Source organism: Saccostrea echinata, unplaced genomic scaffold, assembly GCF_033153115.1.
Source record: "Saccostrea echinata isolate AGI-Se365-2 ecotype Australia unplaced genomic scaffold, CSIRO_AGI_Sech_v1 ptg000030l, whole genome shotgun sequence".
In the NCBI taxonomy this organism is placed as follows: domain Eukaryota; kingdom Metazoa; phylum Mollusca; class Bivalvia; order Ostreida; family Ostreidae; genus Saccostrea; species Saccostrea echinata.
This window is the reverse complement of record NW_026889779.1, coordinates 30,613,967-30,637,463: the sequence shown is the minus strand read 5'-3', so window position 1 is coordinate 30,637,463 and position 23,497 is coordinate 30,613,967. Positions and strand designations below refer to the sequence as shown.

At 33.7% G+C, this 23,497-nt stretch overlaps 2 protein-coding genes across 5 annotated transcripts; both read left to right on the top strand.

The window, feature by feature from the left end:
* The first annotated feature begins 2,743 nt into the window (after positions 1-2,743).
* On the top strand, positions 2,744-12,645 carry LOC133197019 (solute carrier family 13 member 2-like). The gene is made up of 12 exons (XM_061332858.1): positions 2,744-2,866; positions 3,296-3,445; positions 4,879-4,994; positions 5,517-5,647; positions 6,022-6,196; positions 6,476-6,634; positions 8,471-8,575; positions 8,674-8,777; positions 8,872-8,981; positions 9,159-9,320; positions 9,604-9,741; positions 12,233-12,645. Exons 1-12 carry the CDS (start codon positions 2,744-2,746, stop codon positions 12,401-12,403), a joined length of 1,644 nt encoding a protein of 547 aa, XP_061188842.1. The 3' UTR covers positions 12,404-12,645.
* Positions 12,646-14,606: 1,961 nt separating this feature from the next.
* Positions 14,607-23,266, top strand: LOC133197689 (Na(+)/citrate cotransporter-like). 4 transcript variants are annotated; one of them, XM_061333831.1, is made up of 15 exons: positions 14,607-14,806; positions 15,529-15,753; positions 16,405-16,554; positions 17,999-18,114; positions 18,205-18,341; positions 18,419-18,542; positions 18,730-18,864; positions 18,977-19,111; positions 19,293-19,376; positions 19,479-19,595; positions 19,679-19,779; positions 20,060-20,184; positions 20,323-20,484; positions 20,571-20,708; positions 22,383-23,266. In XM_061333831.1, exons 2-15 carry the CDS (start codon positions 15,640-15,642, stop codon positions 22,623-22,625), a joined length of 1,881 nt encoding a protein of 626 aa, XP_061189815.1. In that variant the 5' UTR covers positions 14,607-14,806; positions 15,529-15,639; the 3' UTR covers positions 22,626-23,266. The 4 variants fall into 4 exon arrangements, with proteins under 4 accessions (XP_061189815.1, XP_061189814.1, XP_061189816.1 ...); XM_061333830.1 differs by lacking the exon at positions 14,607-14,806 and adding an exon at positions 14,836-15,450; XM_061333832.1 differs by lacking the exon at positions 14,607-14,806 and having other exon boundaries at positions 14,836-15,753; positions 16,408-16,554.
* Positions 23,267-23,497: the final 231 nt, after the last annotated feature.

Below are 23,497 nucleotides of genomic sequence, written 5' to 3'. Positions count from 1 at the left end.
TTCAATAGCTATTTGATCTAATACAAAACGCAATGATGTTTATAAAGTTATATATATATATATATATATATATATATATATATATATATATATATATATATATATATATATATATATATATATATATATATATATATATATATATATATATATATTAGGGATGTCAAATCGGTCAATATTTGATAATCGGTTACTCGGACGATTTTCCGATCGAGTACCCGGGTACTCGGTAAAATTGTAAAATACAAATGTGTTAATTTTATTGAGACCAGTTAAGCCCTGTTTAACCCCAACGTTGAATTTTTAACTTTTTTTATGTTTGTACACAAACATCGAGCAAAACGAAAATTTTTTGCACTAAATTTATTTCTCAAATAAACACAAAAGACAACAATTAATGCATCATTAATTAGAAATGGTTTATAGTTCTTGTTTAGGGAGACGATTTGATCAACACAAGAGGAAAACAATCTGTAACGTAGCTTTGCAATGATTAGACAAGCGCAAGATATTGTTTTTAAAGAAAGGGATATTGTCGAGATCGCTAGATATTATTTAATTAATACGTGTATGTTGGTTGTTTTCCCCATATGCGCTATGTTAACTTTGCACAGCTAATTTAAACATTTTTTAAATCTTTACTTCTTTCCTAATGTTTTTTTTTTCACTTTTGAAGTGGTAGCGGTATCTCTTTGTACGTCCGAATTCGCTACCGTATGAAAACTTTATTATTTTAGGATAATAAAACCCTAATTAAACGATATTCATTAAATACTAATCATTAAAGCTATGTAAAAAACTAACGGATCACAAGAGGTGATAAAAGCTGTGTAGGAGATTGGTCACGGTAATTACTGTATAAACAAGTCCACAGCCACAGACAATAACGGGTATTGACAGGTGTGGGTGACGCTAATTACAAGGTAAACAAGGACAAATCATTTTGAAGTTGCATTTTTTGATAAGTTTTTGATAAAAAAAATATATATACTTTGTTCTTTGAAATATGAAAAAAAAATATACATCCGAGTAACCGAGTAGCGACTTTAGTATTCGATACTCGGACGTTCGATCGAGTACTCGTTGACATCCCTAATATATATATATATATATATATATATATATATATATATATATATATATATATTTATAGGGAATATCAAGCATGTTACATGAATTTGTACACTCATTGAATGAAGGAAATGTTTTCAAGCTGTGCAAAATTACCACAAGAAGGCAGGCTCTGGGCTGAATAGCTGGTAGGACACAGGCATTTGGAACAGTAAGAAGTTGTATGTTTACAGAAAAGGAAGTGATTTTCTAAATCAGACAAGGCGTGAAAGGAAAGACGAAGGCAGAAATATACCTCTAAAGACAACCGCGCGAAAAGATGGACTCAGAAGAAAGACTTTTAAGAAGAACCACTGGAATAGAACTAATCAGTACCAGTTGTGTAATATTAGTTACAAAAAAATCACTAAACTGTCGACATCGATATCATTATCCGCAGTTTGAACATTGAAAGAAAATGATATGAAGCAGGACTAACTGCATAAACCAATGCTTAGCCCCAAAACCCAGCACTATAAAACCTACGAGGGCTTGCAAAATTGAGCATAGGATCATGGGAGAGAGTTTTGAGGACCAACCCAAGTGTTTAATTCGAGATGACAAAGCGATCTAACAAGAGTAAATTTTAAGACCCAGTGCTTCCTGTAAAAGATATATAAAACTATTTTCTCTTGGATGTTTGACTAGAACATCCTGGAATGGATTTTATAAGGGGACAACATCCTGGAATGGATTTTATAAGGGGACAACACATGATTAGATCCTTTGCTCTTTTGCTGCTTCATTGATACGGTTCTCCACACGGTAATTATTTACCGTTTTCATTTAATATTTTTTAGTCGCCATTTATGATGCTCGTAGAACACCCAGTTTGAATATGACCAGAACACTTAGTGCAACTGCAGTTTCATGAACTGAATTATCTTTCACAAATGGCAGCCTTCACAATTTGCGAAGGATCTCTTTAGTATGCTGAATATTTGAAAAAAATATATATTCACTTGGTATTACTGTGGTTTCTACCTTTTAGTTCAGCATTTTGTTTGAGGTTACTGAACAGAGGATCATTCATACAAATGCTCAAATCAAGCAAACATTTTATATCTTTATCGGTTAGTAAACAGAATCGAACACAAGAAGGAAAACAGTTAACATGTTCAAAATTGAGTCTCAGGGTCATTGATTATATAGGTCAATGACTTCGTAATCCATTTTTTGACACAGTTTACGTAATGTATTTTAAGACAGGAATGAGAGAAAAAAAATCACACTACAAGCAGATTGATAATATAAAGCATTTGCTGTGTAACATCAAATCATAGCTGTTAGGAAATGTCCCAGTAATATTAGATATCTAAAAATAGTTATATCTACTCGGAGATAATTATCTTTAAAAGGTTCGAGATAAAAAGGTTGTCGAATTCAGTTAGCTTTAAACTTTAATACTCAATTGACTACTGTGATAAAAAAGAAAGCGTGTTTTTGTCATAAACAGCTGTAATTTAAAATTCTGGGTCACCTACGTATTGATACTGGTCACAAGTTGAATTGAACAAGCAGTACTATCGAGAGAGATTCATGATCCACGTAATTCCACCTTACATAAATCAAAGGTGCAGATCAACTGGAAAACAAACTGTATGATTATTTTTAATCATCCTCGGAGAACAACATGCCAGACACTCGCACAAAAATTTTGGGGATTGTAAAGGATGTTTGGTCTTATAAGTCCATCTTCATGCCAATTCTGGCAACCCTCTTGCCGCTGTCCATGGCCATCAACTCCGAATCTGAGGTAAGTATTTATAATTTAAAAGAACACTACAAATATTTTTTTATGAAGTTGGTATGATACTTGTACACAGTGGACCATATCTACCATATAGACCAAAAACACGTAACAGCAGGTGCCCTAATCAATATTTGGTCATATCTTCTTGATAAAATATTGCATGATTTCTGAAATTGAAAGAAAAAATAAAACGTGATATCTTTTTTTACATATATATATTTTTATGCAGTGGAAAATTGTTTACATGTTTTTGTTTACATGTTTTAAAAGGTGAAACAAAACTGTAAAAAAAAAAATTAAATAAGGCATACAATTTATGCAGTATGTTGTACGTCGTAAATAGCCTTTGATAACAGATAAAGAAATATGGTCTCGAAAAGTCTTCAAACATGAATAAAGAAATTAAACCTCAATTGTACCCTTCTGTGGTAGGCGACACGATGTGGCTACACTATGATCGTAATGGCGGCCCTCTGGCTCACGGAGGCCCTACCTATTCCAGTCACTGCTCTTCTGCCCATTATAATGCTACCTATGTTGGGTGTGTCCACTGCAAAGGAAGTCAGCAGCAGTTACGTCACGGTAAGGACAGCTGTTACGTAAAAACTCAGTAATGCATGCAAAAGAAAATCATTGTTGAAATTCTTTAATTACTTTGCATTTCAATCAAAGTGTAACTGAAGATAATAATCTTATTTTTAGTGGACATAAGGTCTATTTGCTTATATTTATAATCTATGACCTTAAAGTAAATAAAGCCCTCCAAATGAGGTCAAAACGCTGTTTGAAAATCATCTGAAAATAGTTTATTATTTGCTGGTTGGCATTTTCACAACTCTCAATCAAACCACGAATTTCTTTCTCTCCTTTATAGTTTTTCCTCTATTAATGGTTAAGGAAAAGGAAGGGTGATGTTAACTTTAAAGCAAATTAATATCTAGTGAGTTTATAGATGTTTTAGCCTAAGATAGTAAGTTAGAGCCTATGTATTAGTACATTTACTCTAATACCAGAGGTAACACCCCGGAGTTATTGTCATCATGGTTAGTACACCTCTATATTTGTTTGGAAAGCATTGTTAAATTATTTTCCTGATTCTAAATACGATGCTGCATTCGAGGTCCTTTTGAGTAATTGGTATGAAATATGGTGATAACGAACTGTGATCAAGCTCACAATACAAATCGGGAGCAGAGCAAACACGGACCTCTAAAAAACATGCGAAATGAATGGGATCAGGTTCCATGGAGGAGTAAGCATCCCCTGTCGACCGGTCACACCTGTCGTATGTTCATTGCCATGATCGGGCGAACGGAAAAATCCGTAGACAATTCAGAGTATAAATAAGAATTTAACAATTAGTATGAAAAACTTCAGTCAGCATTCAAATTAATGATAGATTGTATTTGCTAACAAGGTCATTGTAGACGTTAGAATAGTCATCACGTTTATCATAAAGTTTTGTTGTTAGGTTACCATTTTTAGTTTTCTGGTAAAATATCCAAATATGGAACAGATGTGTCAGACTCTGTGGTATTTTTTATTTCAAGTTCACTGGGATATATCGAGTCGACATATGAATGGAAGTAACTATTGTTAATTGATAAAACGTCGTCGATATATCTACATGCCGAGTTGAAGGCCACAGCAACTGTCTTCTTCTTCTCTTGTACAAGTTTTTGAATAAATTCTTCATATGAATACAAAAATAAGTCCGTGTATAGTTAAATCGATGTTTTTGAAGGATGTCCTGATGTTTGTTGTTTTTGGGAGGCTTTGCTGAGTTATTGCTCTTATGTGTAGAAATTATCTATGGGATTCTCCCCTGTATTTGGAGACCTTATTGGGTCATTGTCCTGATATTTGAGTTAAGTCTATACCGGTTTGGAGGGGCTTGTCGAGTTATTGTCTGATGCATGTTGGACTCTTCTATGTTGGTTTTGAGGGCCTTACTGGATTATTGACCTGATGTTGGGGTTTTAGGAGGGTTTATTAAATTAGTTCTTAATGTTTAGGACACGTCAATGCTATTTTTGGGAGGCCTTATTGTGGCTGTGGCAGTTGAGGAATGGAATCTTCACAAGAGAATATCTTTGACTATACTCAGGATTGTTGGATCACAACCTAATCTGTAAGTATCTCCGAACATTTGCAACTAAAACGATTGAATTTCAGCTAATTTCTTAACAGACATCACTCAATTCTAATTCCATTGATTATGAAATGTAAACAGAACAGCTTCCTTTAGCATTGAATTTATTTAAGCTATTTTTCTGAGAGGAGAGAGAAATCGTGAATAATTTTCTATCTGAATGCTCCAAATTGTCTTTACGTTCTTTCCTCCGTGCGCTTTGTAAATCGTAAAAGAGTGACGCTTCATGTATTTTCGAAGGACAAAAGTATCTACTAAATTAACGGCATTCCTGCCAAACCCCTGTTAAGGTCTAGCGGATTGCGAGAAAAGTTTGGAAGTTGATAGTTTTGATGAAAGTGGGTTGTATATATCAATCTAATATGCTTTCCCCTCTTGCTCTTGTCTGACTGTTTGAAGCAACAGGATAACTTTTCAGCAATAAATTACCAAAGAAGACCCAAATTAATTCTTTATTTACCATATGACTCTAAAAAATAAAATGGAAACATTTTACGTCAGTTTGATGCTTGGTCTCATGTTGCCTACGTGGTTTCTGTCGATGTGGATCAGCAATACTGCAGGGGCCGCCATGATGTTACCTATAGTATCAGCTGTGACGGCACAGGTTAACTCAGCCAACATCGAAGATGGTGAGCTATAATTTTTTTTTAAACATTAAAGAAAGGAATAGTTTATAATTCACCACTTACCAAAATATAGATATTTTTTTCATAATTGTAACCTTGTCGTTGAATTTGCATTTAAGACTCTTTGTGTAAAGATGAGGATATAATTTTAGGTATTTAGACATAGGAAAACTAAAACTTTGTAGATCACATGTAACCCTCTACTTCAATAGTAACGTTAACATAAAGTCTTGTAATCGAAGTAAAATTGAAAAAAAAATCAATATTTTACTTTAAAAGACGGTTTGATTCAAAATTCTTTCAAGGGTTTCTTAAAAAGGTTACTTACTAGAGGGTATACATTGCCTAATAATAGCTTGTGTCATAATTATCCACAGATGCTGCAAGTCACCCTGAAGACATATCCCCCCTAAGAACGGAAAGTGAAAACCAGAAAGGGGAGAATATAGCTTTAACGTCGGTAAATCAGGAAGCAGCTGGAAAGGCTAGTAAGGAATACAAGCAGGCTAGAGGAAGTTCAGGAAGTGATGAGAGGATTGTAAAAGACAACCGGTATTGTCAACAAAATACTAATTAACTATAAACATCCAAACATATTTACACTACAAAAGAATCACTTGTCTTTAAGGCCAATATTTCAAAATCCTTTTGCTTGAATCTGAATTCAAGGAAACGTCCATATTTTTCTAAGTTTGTTTGATGACTGTTTAAATGGTGTTTATCCGATGTCACCAAGTGAACCCTCTCTCCCATAAACTTTGTTTAACACTGGAGTATTGCACAAAATTAAATTATTGAAAAAAATTAAGGGATTACATGTTTGTACTGCAGTGTCCCACCGAAGAAAAAGAAAGTGACTTCAACTGATCAACAACACAACAGACTCAGTAAAGCTCTGGCATTATCTATTGCCTACGCTGCCAACACCGGCGGCATTGCCACACTCACCGGAAGTCCTCCTAACTTGATCTTCAAAGCTGTGGTGGACGAGTAAGCCAAATTTTGATAATTTCTAAAAAAGAAAATCACTCTCTTCTATCGGCTCTGCTTATATCATTACAATTAGTGCAATTTATATGTAGTTTGCTTGTTTTTAATTCCTTATACTGATAATGAGATATTTGCATTATTTTTTATCTTTTAATAAAGATATTTACTCTTGATTATCTAGAACTATAACTTTAATTTGAGTTTATCCTTTGATTCCTATTTCTACATTTGCATATGGTTTCCCTTATATAACACTCTCTGGACAAGGCAAATTTCATTCATTTTTGAACATTTATCGAGATGTAAATAGAGGTTGAACACATGACCAACCCGTATTTTCTTGTATATCTTGATAAAAGCTTTAAAAATGATACCTTATTTCTTAATTAAATCCTTAGAAAGAATAGAAAGGTATTCTTTTTACTGAACGTCAAAAATCTTGACATTAGCCCATAGCAGAGGTGTCTTAGAAAGGACTGAACGACAACTCTTTATGGGAGATTAGGAAAAAATTTCAGATTTCATACAAAGAAACACTGGCGTTAAATCTATGTACAGGCAAAGTTTGTTGGTGTCGATTAGTAAAGTATGATAAAAAAAAGGTTGCATGTATTAGATATTGATTATACTTCGTTTTTTTGAAAATTACATGTGTTTGAAGTTTCCGTTCCAAGCCATCTAACAATATTAACATAGAAAATAGTCAGTTTAGAAAAACATTCACTTGAAACAACCATGTTGTAGGGCATTTGCGACGGCGGGTAAAAAGTATGATGGCGAAGAATGGAGCTCAGGCGTCAACTTTACCTCCTGGCTGCTGTTTGCTTTACCTATCTCATTTCTGACCCTGATACTGGGATGGCTGTGGTTACAGATATTCTTCCTCAGATGCTAGTGTGTAAATATTCTTTATTACTACATCTTTTATTTACAAATCACTAAAAATTGGCTAAGGGGATATATGCGAAATTTGAAAAAGAGTACACTTTAAGAACCTTTTTAATATAAAGTAAGAGCTTTATATAAACAAGTCCTCCTATAGTTTTAATAGGAAATGTTTTGAATTATACACAGATATTTTGTGTGCTTCAGGTTTATTAATGAATTTGTGGTAAGAACTTCAAACTTTAACCAGGTTAAAAGTGCTGGTAGCAAAGTCAAAACACGTCTTTCCAATCCGACTACATTGGTTTTATAGTAAATCCTGTGAGTGCTTCAGAAAAGTGAAGTCTGAGCGAGACAGGCGAATACGTGAAATTATAGCAAAGGAATACAGGACCATGGGCTCAATAACGTAAGATATGTCCTATTCAAGGTTAAAGTTTCTCATGGATCGTATCTTTTCAGTTGATAATATATAACATACATGTAGTACATCATTTTGACAGTGTCAAGGTTTTGTGATATCATTCCTCTGTTTGTGTAGTTGGGCGACTTAATAGTTAAGGTGTAAATGCTTATGTATTTGCCTTGTCACATATTGCTGAGCCTGGTCTGATATTTTTTATAAATAAAATTATATACATTTGTGGTATCTCTCTGTTATATTAACATGCAGAGAGAAAAAAACTACCTTCGTCACAGAAAATTCGCTTCAAAACGGAACCCTTTGGCAAGTGAATTCAAAGCGTAACAGCTTTTCAAGCCGATTTACACCTTGCGCCGTTTTGTCAAAATCTACCACGGACAGTTAGTGCATATTGATATACAACTGTCCGTCTTAAATGTATATATAAGTAATAAATAATGGATGTTGAAAAATCTAACAATAACATTCTTATAAAAATTTGTTGGAGTGTTAGTGGGTGTATGTATTGTTATGGGAACTAATTTTAGCTTCGCAGAGTGTGTGGTTGCCGTAGTATTTCTCTGTTTAGCAGTATTGTGGATCTTCCGAGAGCCACCCAATATATCAGGCTGGGGAAGACTATTCAAAGACAGGTAAAGTTCATTCAGATCAAAATATTGTATTATAAAGCTGTATTAATGTGTATAAAGTGACTAATTACGATAAAAGTCTGTTTGGTAATTTGTTGTAGATATATCACTGATTCTACACCTGCTATCGTTATTGCAGTATCTCTGTTCTTTCTTCCTGCTAAAGTGCCATCCATTTTCTGCCCAAATAAACCCGGTATTTTCAGTTTTACTTATCAATAAGGAAGTTTTTATTTTTTGAAAGAATTCCATATCTTTTCTCAAATAAATCCTGGAAGTAACAAATAAATAAATGTTAGGTGAAAACCGCTATACTCCTATTCTGACCTGGGAGAAGACAGTCCAGAAAGTGCCATGGGGAGTTATCGTTCTTCTTGGCGGAGGATTCGCTTTAGCCAAAGCCAGTATAGTAAGATATTGAATATCATCTGGAAACTGAAAATAGAATATACAAAGTCATTATGACAGAAGATTAACAAACGATGTTTCTCACTTTTTTGTTTTAAAAGTGTAACAACTACAAAATTTGATAGTTTGCGAAATTTGAAATAGTTTTCAAATTTGAAATATTGTATATTTTTTTCAGCGTTCAGGTCTGTCTAAATGGTTTGGGGACAGTTTGGAGTTCCTATCAGATTACAGTCCATTTGTACTCTGCCTTATTATTAGTCTTCTAGTGGCCTTAGTAACAGAAGTCACCAGCAACACAGCAACTGCAACACTGCTAATGCCAATATTACAAGAACTGGTATGTTGCTTAAACAAAACAAACATGTTCAGTTTATTATTTTGGAAAAAAATATGTAATAATCAACATAACATCAGTGCAAAATAAAGAATGAAGGAGTGAAAAATAAAATTATGTTCCAACAAACATACCAGAGAGTAAAGAATATAGAGTCAAACATAAATAATGATAAATGAAAAACGAATGGGGGTTGGGGGGGTTGGGTTATTGAATTCTTACATTTAAAGTCTATGTTCTCTAAATTTTCTCTTCAATTTCATAATTATGGATCCATAATTAACAGTCCATCACTGCCGGTCTAAATCCTATATATCTGATGATGGCGGCAGCTGTAGCCTGTTCTTTCGCCTTCATGTTACCCGTGGCGACACCTCCAAGTGCCATCGTGTTTTCACACGGATTCCTTACTATTCCTGATATGGTACGTCTAATTACAAGATTTCCTATGTTTAGTTGATAAAAGAACATGTTAATACTTTAGTTTTTCTCCAAATAAGTTGTTTCTTTTCTTTCAAAAATTTAGAAAATAGACATGCAGAAAAATTTTGGAGGTTTCAGGAACTGCCTTCAGCCTTGGGCAAAAGTTTCCCAAGTCTTCCTCATTACCTCGGGACAGCAGTTTGACTGTTTCCCTCGTAGACATGTATATTATGTGACTTTTTCGTGATTACTAAGAGACTTTATTTCCCATGTACAAAGGTTACATGTGTCGTATGAGTCTTAAATCAAATGTAGGTTCTAGAAATGCTTAAAAGAACTTTTTGAAAATTTAAAATCTCAAAACATTTCGAACATCAATGGCATCAAAACATATGACTTTTCTACGCTTTATTTAACCATTCCTAACGATAATCAAACAGCAGATTTTTGACAACATAGACAATTGCTTCCTAAAAAATGGAACTCGTTAATCATCCTCTCTTTTGATTGGCCATCTACAAAATTAAATTGTAAAAATCTTTCTGATTCTACATACTGGTACTCTGAAGTTGATATTTAAAGGATGCTGTATTTGCTTTTTGTAGTCTTTAAGGACCAGGTCTTCTATAAGGATCTACTGGAATTCCGATGAGAACTTATTGCTTTTGTACTAAATTAAATTTGACTATAGAATGCTTCATCTATTGGATTAATACATATCCTTACTAAGGCTATGTATAACGTCGGGTGCTAACGTCGGGTGTGTCCGGTCGACAGGGGATGCTTACTCCTCCTATGCACCTGATCCTACCTCTGATTTTTCCAGGGGTCTGTGTTTTTGCCCTGTTTACTATTCATTTTGTATACTGGATTTATAAAATTGATCACTGTTTGTTATCTTCACCTTTTACATCTTTATAGAATTGATCCAAGGTCATTTGGACAAGAGAAAATTCATTTGAGATGGGCTAAAACTTAGTAAATGTAACAGAGAATATTAAAAACTGATTATTGATGAAAAATGTAATACATACTTCTTTTAAAAATTGTGTTAAAGGTAAATGGGGGTAAGTATGTTAAATAGTATTTTGAAATACTCTTATGATACTTTTTCTTTTGACTGATTGTATGTGTTGTATTGATTGTATGTGAAAAGCAGACCTTTTCTTGTATTCATATGAAGCAGAATTTGTCCAAAATCTTATACGTGAAAAGAAGAAAACACTTGCTGTGGCCTTCAACTCGACAATTAGATATATTGACGACGTATTGTCAATTAACAATGGTTATTTCCATTCATATGTCGATACTATATATCCCGGTGAGCTTGAGATAAAAGATACCACAGAGTCTGACACATCTGTTTCATATTTGGATATTTACTTGAAAAAGACGTTAATGGTAATCTAACAAACAAGCTTTATGATAAACGTGATGACTAACTTTTCAATCGTCAACTTCCCTTACTTATGCAGCAATATACCTTCATCACCTGCATACGGGGTTTATATCTCTCAGTTGATTCGATACGCAAGAGCATGCTCTACGTATGTACAATTTCTAAAACGAGGTAAATTATTGACAAACAAGTTGATGAAACAAGAATTTCAGTAGTCTCGTTTAAAGTCATCATTTCGTAAGTTCTATAGTCGATATATTGACCTTGTTAGCAAATACAATTTATCATTGAGTCAAATGCTGACTGACGTTTTTCATACTAATTGTTAGGCCATTATTTACACTGAATTGTCGACGGGTTTTTCCGTTATTTCCCGATCATGACAAGGAGCACACGGCGGGTGTGACCGGTCTGCAGGGGATGCTCACTCCTCCATGGCACCTGATCCCACCTCTGATGTTTTGGAGGTCCGTGTTTGCTCTGTTCCTATTTTGTATTGTTTAATGGACTTTTGAGCTTGAATACTGTTCGTTATCTCCATATATTTCATTGTTTAATGTCCCATTCGAAATTTTTTCACTTAGAGAAACGTCACTTATTTTTAATCTATGCATGGTGCTTACGGCCTAGCAGAAAGGATCTTTTTCGTGACTGCGCCTTCCGTGACACGGGGCTTCGGGTTTTAATGTCTCTTCCGAAGGACCCGTGATTTTCACTACTAGTGCTGGGCGCTTAGCGAAGGAAGGTCAAGACTTATTTCAAAGACTCAGGTTTGACGCGGAGCCGGGACCGAGAATCGAACCTGGAGCCTCCCGATTACGAAACGAATGCTCTACTACTAGCTAGGCTACCGCGACCGGGCCACGGAACTCTTTGTTTGAATTAAACATAAGCCATATATGTTCAAAAATATCTCAAAAATGAAAAGAAATTTAAATGTAATTTTAATTCCTTATTTCTGCAAAGCTTTATATGATACAGTACCTCTTAAACAACCTATGTAAAAGGACCTTCGTCTTCGTATTTCAGAAACACTTCAACATCAAGGAATTATATTACCAGTATGCGTAACATGTTATGTTTGTTTTTTTAGGCCTCTGCAGGATTGATGATGAACGTTATTTCAGTGTTTGTTCTTACAGTTGGAATCAATAGTTGGGGAAAACTTTTGTTTGATTTTGACAATATACCAGTGATATTTCAGGAAATACAAAATACCACAGAGACCCCAATGTCTGACATGTACAATTCCTCATCTGTGTGATCTACAATCTCCTGCATACCTCAATTTTAAATTTGATCGTCAGTATTAAAAAAGGACAAAAACTTCAATGATTAAACGAAAAGAAGAATAATTCTCGAAAAACAACAAAAGAAAATAACAAGAGCAACCCCTTGGAAATCCACTATTAAGAATGAATCAGTTTAAGCGAATATTTTTGTATGATGGAGTTGACTATCAGTTTCCTTTCATGCCATGCTACCTCTTAGTCTACTGTTCATAGAAACCAGGGACTACTGTTATGTAATGTCCTATATATACTCTTTTGATTATGACGAAAACGTGAAAAGCATGAGTTGAAAATAAAAAGCACTAAATATTTATTTGTGTTGAAGATATTTTTGCATTGAATAGAAATAGGAAAAAAGTATACATCAGGACGCCTATATTCCAGATCAGATTGTCCGGACTACTGAAACATACTTGGTATATACATGTATAAATCGTTCCTCCTACAAATTTCGTCCAGAAGGTGGAACGTCCGGATTATTGGCGTGTGGATTAAAGAGGATCTACTGTATACATGTATTAGATACGCAGTTACAGAACTGATACGGAAAGAAAACCAGTAACTGGTACCTGTATGTGAACCCCTAATTGTTGTCTTACATTCAGACAGGGATTGGACAGATGAATTTGAATGTAAATTTGACAGACTGTATCCCTGTGTCCGTAAAGAATGGCTTTGATAAGGATGTGCATTCTTCAGTCAGGAAAAATTACTTCAAATTAGCATTTATTTATTAGGCTACATAAAATGTACATTAGAATTAAATTCTTTTTGAGCATCTTTTATCATTTTGTTTTTCAACCCTTTAGAACAAATTAGTAAAAAAAATTGATACTTCCTTTTATGAAAGGTCAAATAATTTGTTCAGAATTCGTTTCAATCAAACGATCGAAATGCCTAATTTGTAATAAGGAAAAAAGGCGATAAATAATTACATATAACTTAGAGTATGAACACCATTATGTAAATCGTCATCATTTAATCTTACCTCATATTTCTTACCATAACCAACAAGAATCTTCATATATCCGCAAAAGTCTGGAACTACAACCACTTTCTTTGATTTATCTACGACAGCATTAGACTATGACAGACAGGGTGGAAAAGTTTGCCATAAACAAGCGTCTGATTTATATGAACCAGAGTTCGTTATCGATTATTATTAAAAGAAATCATTTCTTTAACTTGAATTAACCCAGGTTATTGTATACGCAAGAGCATGCTCTACGTATGAACAGTTTCTAAAACGAGGTAAGATATTGACGAACAAGTTGATGAAACAAGAATATCAACAGTCTCGTCGACAGATTTTTCCGTTCTTGACAAGGAGCACACGGCGGGTGTGACTGGTCGGCAGGTGTTTACATGTTTACATCATGGCACCTGATCCCACCTCTGATGTTTTTGGAGGTCCGTGTTTGCTCTGCACCCGATTTGTATTGTTTTAATGGAGTTTGAGCTTGATTACTGTTCGTTATCTCCATATTTTATTGAATAAGCGCACAACTATGTTTCAAACAACAATCACAAATAGAAATCCCTCAGTTGTAGAAACAACAAAAAAATATCCGCCATGCATTGCCAGATGTTCTATACACCAGATATTGGTTGTTGTTGTTTTTTTTTTTAAACTTAGATTTTTTTAGGCGTGAAACATCTAAACAGTTGCACAGATATGTAAGGTCATTATCATTTTTTGCCTTAACAGGTATTTGTTAAGCTATTTTCAAGAAGAAAATACTGCATACATATTACAAATGTTGTGACTTCTCCAATATAGTTTTGTAATTTACAGTGATCCTAAAGCCTCTGCATGAATTTTATGTGAATAGTTTGTTACTATGAATTTCTTATCTCACTTTTATCGTTCTGGAAAACCTTAACATGCATGATTTCAAATATTGTATTTGTCGTATAAATTATAAGTTAAAATTACAATGATAGAAATGTTTTCTTCAAATGTTTTTTTTAAAACATCAAGTACCTCTTTTTTTTTTTTTTTAAATTTGAATGATGATATGAAATGATTAGATATTTTGGATAGGTATGATTACACATGTCATTGTGAAGATTCCACGTTTGTTTTTTGTGTGTGCTAATTTGCTAACCACTGAAGATTTGTCATTTGCAATGATCTGACGTCTTAGGAGGGAAGGACTAAAGTGCAATACTTTCCTTCTTACAGTTACCTTGATGTGAGATTGAACGTTTTAGTTTAAGATTACCTTTAATAAAGGGGTTTTATATAATGCGCAGCAGACCAAGTGTTTATTACTTCATGGATTAAAACGGGAAAACATCCAGGTGTTTAGTTTGCATGTGATTTTTTTCTTCTTCAGATTTGCTCTTTAGATGGTTGTGAAGTCCTAGATATTGTAAGTTTATAATATGGCTAAGTCTTCTGATTTGATTTGATTTTAAAAAGTCTATATGCTTTCAGAATGAAAGAGAGGGGGTAGGTACATGAAAAACCAACCTGTAATAAAACTGTCGTTTAAAGAAATCTTTACATATGGGTTGCTCGTAAAAAAAATAAAATCACGAAATGATGTCTTGTCAAGCTTATAACAACACTAATTTAAACTTAGGAGGGTGGTATCAATGGATGAAGAATTACAGAAGCTAAGTAATCATAGATTACTGAATGTTTAAAAACAAAGAACGCGGAAAGCATTAGCTTACCACCAGCGAAACGTCTTTAAGTGTGTATGAATCGGTAAATGTTACATTTATTTGCAGCTAGCTTCAAAGTTTTCATTCCGTGTGTTACGGCTATGATTTCTAAAAATTTCAATATCGAAATGCTCCATTTGCAATACTGTTTGGGCAACATTTTGTTTAGTTTATACAAAAAAGCATAAAAAATATAGTGCCCGTCCATTTGACCAAGTGTTCTGTTTACAAAACAAAGTAAAAGACGTGATGAAATAAGCAAGTGGAGTGCGACAAGTGTTTGATGATATTTGAGACATTGTCAGTTCCTTTTACACCTAGCAGTGTCAACAGATACCTCATAAAGGTAAATGCTGCTTTTCATGAGTGTAATCTAGTTTTCATCAATATGAATGCTGTCTATTGATTTGTTGACGAATGACAGATTAGCTGGGAAGCTGTGTGGTCACGCTTGACAGAGAAAAAGGTCACAAAGAGTTTTTAGATTTGCTGTTTTGATGTCTTCTTACCTGGCGAAGGTAAACAAAGAAGCAAAATGCCGAGGAGGAATTGTGTTCTGTTCTTAAAGAATCTCGTGGCATTACGTCCCCTATTCTTGGTGCCGATTGCTTTTCTTGCCCCACTTCCACTCTTGGATGACGGCGCGGTGGTAAGTTATTATTTTTTTTTCTCAAAAAGAGAAAATAAAAAGAAAATTAAAGAGAACATATATGTAAATTGCTCTTTGCCTATCAAATGCATATGGACGATACCCGGAGGCACGTGTTAAAAATGAATGCATGTTTCAATGTGCGCTGCATGGATGCTAAGTCGTAATTATAATATAACTGACAATTAGAAAACAGTGTTTATGTAAACTTGTATTCATAATAAATCAATTTCAAACCAAAGGTTCTACGTTTTGATAATAAAACGTGCTGTTGATAGATTGTCACTTTCTACGAACACTTCAATGTCATAAAGAGAAAAGGAAATGTAAATAAGGTGCACTCCTTACTTAAAGAAACAAAAATACCTGTGCAAAAACACTAAGACCACATTTTATTGACATACGATGATAAACAAGAACACTTTGAAAGTAGGATTTACGGGGGGTCACATTGTTAAAATTTCGAATATATAAAATAAATTTTTAAATATTTCCATTAGAAAACCAAGGTCAAAATGACCATTGGAGTGTTTTCCCGAAAAATAATACATTAAGAATCTAGAAAAGTGTCTATTTACAAAATGAATAATGAAATATGTCGAAATAAAACTATGTGAAGCGAATCAAAATGAAGTGATTTTTTCCTTGAAGGAGTCACGATGTTCTTACGTTGTGGTGGTGATGGCCATTCTATGGTTGACGGAAGCCCTGCCTATTCCGGTAACAGCACTAATGCCCGTATTTCTCATACCCATGTTTGGCGTGCTCCCTGGAAAAAAAATCTGTGCAGCCTATGTAAACGTAAGAAAGAAACGTTGGAATATAGATGAAAAAATGTGATAATGTGAATGAATTGCATAATACATGCATACAAAGATTATTGTGAATGAATTGCATTTACATGCATACAAAGATTATTAAAGCTTTACGCGAGCAGCATGAACCTGTGATGTAAATAGATACACACGTATTTCTGTTTTTGAGCAGACAATGCTTTTGAGGTAGTTTAAATGACTTTCTTCCAAAAATTAAGCAAAAGTGTCCGTAAACAACTTTACATAACTCTTCTTCTCTAGAGAAATCGCAGGGTAAAAAAGTGTGTTTGAAAAAAATTAAACCAGGAAAGAAATATTTTTCTTCAGAAAAGTAACAAGTAAATTGACATGGATATTATGTAATAAAAGTTATGACGAATATATGTTTACAATTCTTGGTACAATAAGTTTTAATTTTGTATGATCAAAGAAAAAACTTCCTCAAGATAAATAAGCAACTATAATATAAAAATTTATAAGTACATGATTGTATATAAATATTATTCACTTTATTTCAGTAAATACATTTAAAGATCAAGTCTGAATCAGACCATAACTTGTTGAAAAATTCCGATTGAAACTAAAGATACATGTACTTTTATAAGTACAGCAGTCTTTTTTTTCATTTCTCTCAGGAAATATTAAAATACTTTATATTTTAAAGTAATGAAACATCTCTGTACAACCAGATATTAGTAAAACATCAATTCTTGTTTGATAGGCTACAAAAGAATTAGTGTTGCATTCAAATAATTTTTCAAGTTTTGGAGACACAATGCAACACCTTTACCATACTATTTTGTCAGGATGAAAATCAATATATATATATATATATATATATATATATATATAGCCCATGGAGAATATAAAGTGCGAAACGTTCACGTTATTTTGTATTAATATATCAATCACGCTACGAGAGAGAGAGAGAGAGAGAGAGAGAGAGAGAGAGAGAGAGAGTTTTACATGTATAGGGTGAGAAAACCGAGTCGCATTACTGAGGCACTGATCAAATTTCTTAGAAGAATTACCATATCCTCACGCTTTGTCCAGTCATTCAGGCAAACACATAAAAAAGCATAATCTTAAAGGCAATAGAGGCCGCTTGGATGGATTTTTTTTAAAGAGAATATATTTCTAGCCGTCATTTAAAGACAAATATTTGATTTTTTTCGTCGTCAATTCTTCCTTAAGAATAAGTACAGACTGGGATTATCTGTTTTCATAGTAGGACAATTATAACATATCTAAACTTTGACAGATTATTGACGAAAAAGTGAGAATAAAGAAAATTAGCAGTTCGGAAAATGTTCTATAGTGGTCAAAATCAATACGAAAAATCTCTCAGTAAAAAAGAAATAATAGTAAATAAATTTATTTGTTAGTATCAGATTGATATATTTGGAGTAATCATACTATTGTTTCTGTAGGACACGTCTATGTTGTTCCTGGGCGGACTTATTGTGGCTGTAGCGGTAGAAGAGGTCAACCTTCATAAACGTATAGCAATGGCTATCCTCTCCCTAGTCGGCTCCCAGTCCAATCTGTGAGGATATCTACATATCACTTAAAATCAAAATTATAATAAATTTGAATTTACATACTTGAAAACACATTTAGATTTCATTAATTTCAGATTGATGCTCGGGTTAATGATACCCACGTGGTTTTTGTCCATGTGGATCAGTAACACTGCAGCGACATCTATGATGGTTCCAATTATAACAGCGTTAGCAACGCAGACAGTGGAACTGGAGACAAATGAAATCACTCGTAAGATTTTAATCTGTACAAGCATAGTTTTAAGATTCATATAATTCGAAAATAAATTGTTTATAACTCATGTACAGAAAATGGAGGTGTGAAAAACGAAGGATTTGAAGACATGGAAATTGATGAAAGTGGAAAAGAGAATGAAGGGAAAATTCCAAACGGAAATACTACACATAATGGAAATAATGATGTGAAGCAATCGTAAGACCAAAGACACATACATACTATTTTCATCTTATTCTCTTAAGAAACCTCTACTTATGTTATCTGTGAATGATTGCAGAGTCTTTCATTGTGAAAAAACAGAGTAACTGATGATATTAAAAAAAACTGTCTGGATATTAGAATTGAAATCAAAAATAAATGATTTTTAGACTCTTTAATCTAGGAAAAGAAAAGCAGCAGAAATGAAGAAAATGAGCAAAGGGTTTGCTTTATGTGTTGCCTATGCGGCAAATATTGGAGGCGTTGCAACGCTAACGGGCACGCCCCCAAATCTCATTTTGCAGGGACAAGCCAATGAGTACGTTAAAGATTAGTTTGAGATTTATTCATCCAACTGATGTTGTGCAAATTAGTTTACCTTAAAGTTATAACTGTATAATGTACATGTACTTTGCTTTGTTTATGGACAGATTATACTCTGGTCGAGCTCCAGGGACGGATAGCGGAATCACCTTTGCTAAATGGATGGGATTCGGGTTGCCTCTTTCTATTATTGTACTGGTGCTAGCCTGGATTTGGCTCCAAATTATGTTTCTCGGCTCTTCGTAAGGCTTCTTCTGAATTTGAAGCCAATGATTTGTTGCTTAGTATATCTATCCATTTTTGTTGAAATAAATTTTGATAGAGTGTTATAATTGAATATTCTGCCTTATATATAATTAACAAAATAAACAAAATCCAACTTTTTTCTATTTGTTTTTTCAAATCATTTTCTTTTCTAACCAGATGTTTCCGAAAACAAGACCCCGCTAAAAGAAAAGCAATAAAGTTGATCATAGATGAAGAAAAGAAAAAACTTGGACCAATCAAGTTTGTACATGTACAGCTACGTTTTACTGTGAATGTTTACAAATCAAATATTGATGACTTTGTTAATTTCCTTCAATGTTCATTTCTGTTTCCCTTCCCTAGATTTGGAGAGGTTGTTGTTATGGTTTTGTTCGGTATTCTAGCAGCTCTATGGATCTTTCGTGATATTCCAGGTTTTGGTGGATGGAAAGTTCTATTCAAAGAGGATATTAATCAAGAGTATGTATTGTTAATTCAAGTAAAGACTTACAAAAAAATGTATAGGACGGATATATCTCTGGTATATTTTTTCTTCATTACAGATCTTTTGTCCGTGACTCAACAGCAGCCATGTTGATTGCAGTCATGTTGTTCTTACTACCGGCGCATCTACCGGAAGTGACTTGCTCTAACAAGTACGAAGGTAAGCACTTCCAATATCAATCAACTTGCTCCAGAAACGTATGGTAATAAAAAATGTTGTACCGGTATTTTTTCATACTATTCGAGATTTAAACTTGATAAAGAGAACGGATCTTACCTTCTTAATTTACATACCTGGAAAGATATAAATAAAATATGCCCATTTCAAATTCTTCACGGTTAATAGTTGAGTATGCTAGCTCCATAAAAGCTATTTTTTTTCACACAAAATTAAAGTAGATTCTGTATGACTCCTCAAATAATAAGTATTCTTGTTTTAGTTTCAGAACAGGATCGTAAACCGAGATACCGCCCGATTCTTACATGGAAGAAGACCGTTGTTAAGGTTCCCTGGGGAGTTATCATTCTTTTGGGCGGTGGGTTTGCCTTGGCCTCTGCTACTTCCGTAAGTTCTCAAAGGATTTGGGTATCATCCTTTAATTTTGAATTTTAATTTTTCAAAATTTTATTCTGGATTTAAAAAAAAATTCCAAACAAGGGGGAAAAAACAAAAATAAATATCATGCTAGGAAATTATACTTAGGCCTCCGGTTTGTCAAAGAGAGTTGGTTGCAGCCTGAGAGTTCTTGACAACTTTGAGCCCTGGGTAATGAACCTGATTTTGTCCCTTGCTATTGCTGCCGCTACAGAAATCACCAGTAACAGTGCCACAGCCACGATCCTTATGCCAATAATGGCGGAACTGGTAAGTGCAATTTCAACTCTGTGGTGTTAATTTTGAAAAATAATCTTGGTATTGTTTTAAACATGATAAACTCTGTGTGTTTTCAGGCTGTTAATACAGGTTCTCATCCTTTATATCTGATGATTACTGCAGCTGTTGCATGTTCATTCGCCTTCATGCTTCCGGTTGCCACGCCCCCAAACGCCATCGTTTATTCCACCGGATACATCAAGATTCCAGACATGGTAAAAATTGTTTATGTTTATCGAAACAGGAACATGAATAATTTAAGGAAGAAGATTCTATTATTTTAATATCTACAAGGAGAGAAAAGAAAATTAAGAACTGCATTTTCTCTGTCAGGTAGGCCTCTGATTGATGAAAGCAGAGGAAATTATGTCATGTGTTAAACTTTCAACTTGAATTCAACTAAACGTGGCACCTAGCATAAATTGATGAAATTTGCTGAAAGACCACGATATGTTTATTCGGTAAAATTAAAAAAAAAACTTTCAAAATATTCTTCTAATAAAAGACATAATCTGTGTAATGCGCAAATACATATATTCTGATCGAACATAGATGCACAAATTGAAAACAATTACCGAAAGGATGACTGCACTTAAGGACATGCGGAATTTGCGACAAAATAAACTTTCAAAACAAGCATTTTTCTTTTCATTGCATGAATGGTCAACATCCAATCTACAACTTTATGTAATTACGTTTAATAAAAGTGTGTATTTACGAAGTTCGAATCTGTTTTCAAAGGCAGGGGTCATCACAATTTCTTGAATCTTCGTTCGATAATGAGGACGCCCACTTTTTTACTGACTTTATACATAGTCAGCGCATGTTTGTCTATTGTTCTACGTTTAACAGTAGTTGTATATTTGCATAAATAATACTGTGTCAAAAGGAGATTAATAGACAAACATGCGCTCATGGTTAAAAAGAGAAAAAACTGCTTCTTCTTACATTCGCTCTCCGTGTTGTAACCAAGGGCTGTGACATGTTGAATATTATAATTCACCACGTGATTTCTACCTCAGGTAACTTTGTGAATACTTAATTCCGTCACGTGACTTGTAAGGTAGCATGTTTTGTGCTAACTAGGACATTGTGTTCGAACACGTTAAGTCATCTGGCATTGATATGAAATCTGCTTTAATCACATTGACGTGCTCATATTGTTACTTTCGTTTTGAAACCTTTGTCAGAAGTGTATTTGTGCCATACAGAATAAAGAGGGAGATTGGAAAGAGTGATCACGTTCACTTTTCCAAACATGTCATTGTTATTTATCAAGTCTAATTTTAGACCCATTCTTACAATGTTAGCTCCACCTCTCATGCATATCTAATGTTCAATCAAGGACAGGTAAGTGTAAATTCACTATATTTGGAAAGCAGTAAGGACAAAAAACATTGAATCATTTTATTGTATTACAGTCTAAAATCATTTTAAGATATAAATGTGGTTCCAAATTGACAATATTCTTTCATAAACATACAAAAGTGAGATAAGGTTGGTTTAGATATAAAAGCAACAGAAGCAACCGAAAAAGACCCAAAAACAGGCGTTAAGTGCAGTCATCCTTTAGGCAATTGCAGAATCAAGTGTGAAAGTTTGAAAAAAAATTATTAAATGTGCCCTGATTTGTTTTTACTAAGGCTTAAAGGTTACTTTATCGGATAAGCTTATTTAGATAAAAGTGTCGTATTGTAAATTTTGAATTTACCGAGTGGCAATAAAAACACAAAATTAAAAGAAGCGGTCAAAAATTTGCAGTATCAGTCAGAATGACAAAAGTATACTTTCCGTTTTGAATACCAGTACTTTGTTGGATTCGCTTCTAAAGCCATATGAAGGTAACAATGTGGTCAATGCTCTCTTTTTTTTTCTTTTAAATTTTACAGGCTTTGGCTGGTCTAATGATGAACGCAATAGCTGTTTTGATTCTAAACCTTGGAATCAACACATGGGGAAAGGCTCTTTTCGACCTTGACAGAATTCCAGAAATTTTTGGAAACTCCACAAAGAGTTCTTGCGACGTTGTGGGGAGCACCGCGGCCCCCTTATTGAGCAACTTCACCACATCCTTAATTAACAACGCCGTAAACATGACCACAGAAAGTTCGAATCTCTCACTTGCTGGATAAGTTTATAGATGACTTGAACTTGAACTTGAACCTCATTAATTAGCTGGAAATGAGGTAACATGGGTTTGATTTCATGAATGCTATTTCTACAACGATAGACTTGCTACTTGTCCTAAAAAATTAATCTTGTGTTAGAACTTAACATTGAAGAGTTTTTGATTGCTTAATTTTTCAGTTTTTTTTTTAACCATATCTTTCTGTTTTACTGACATCTAATCTTTCATAACTCGAAATCAAGAATTTTCCCAAGAGGGAAACAATACATAAAAAGCGATCAAAACATGTTTTGAAGATTTTTTTCATTTGTTAGATGCAGAGCAAAAAGGCTTAAGTCTTAGAGTAAGGTATGACATAATTTAGCTTTGAATGTTTATACATGTGCCTTAATTCACTTTCTGTAAATACGTGTAAGAAGTACTAGTATGATTCAGTTTTCTGTTGTTGTTACTTTTTTGCATTTGCATATTTTGTATGTTGTTGTTAATGAATTTTTAAATGAATATATATCTTTGTTAAGAATCCAAGAACTGATGACGTGTTCCTAAGTGTTTATATTTTACTTTCTTTATAAAATCTACAATTTTTATTTGTACTTTTTATCAAGAACCAATGTGCAATAAAAGTATTGATTGAAACCAAAAGTTCTGGACTAACCAGGTCACGTATTATTAATCATTTATGCTCATTTATTAATATTTTTAACGCTTATTGTATTATTTTTGAAATGATGAATGAAAAATTTGCTTTGAAGATAGAGGTATTACCAAGTTCTTGTTGCAACCGCATGCATCAAAGAAAAGTCCTTAAACAGCTAAAACACTACAATACAGTTAAATGACACAATCCTTCAAGATACACCTTAAAAATATGTT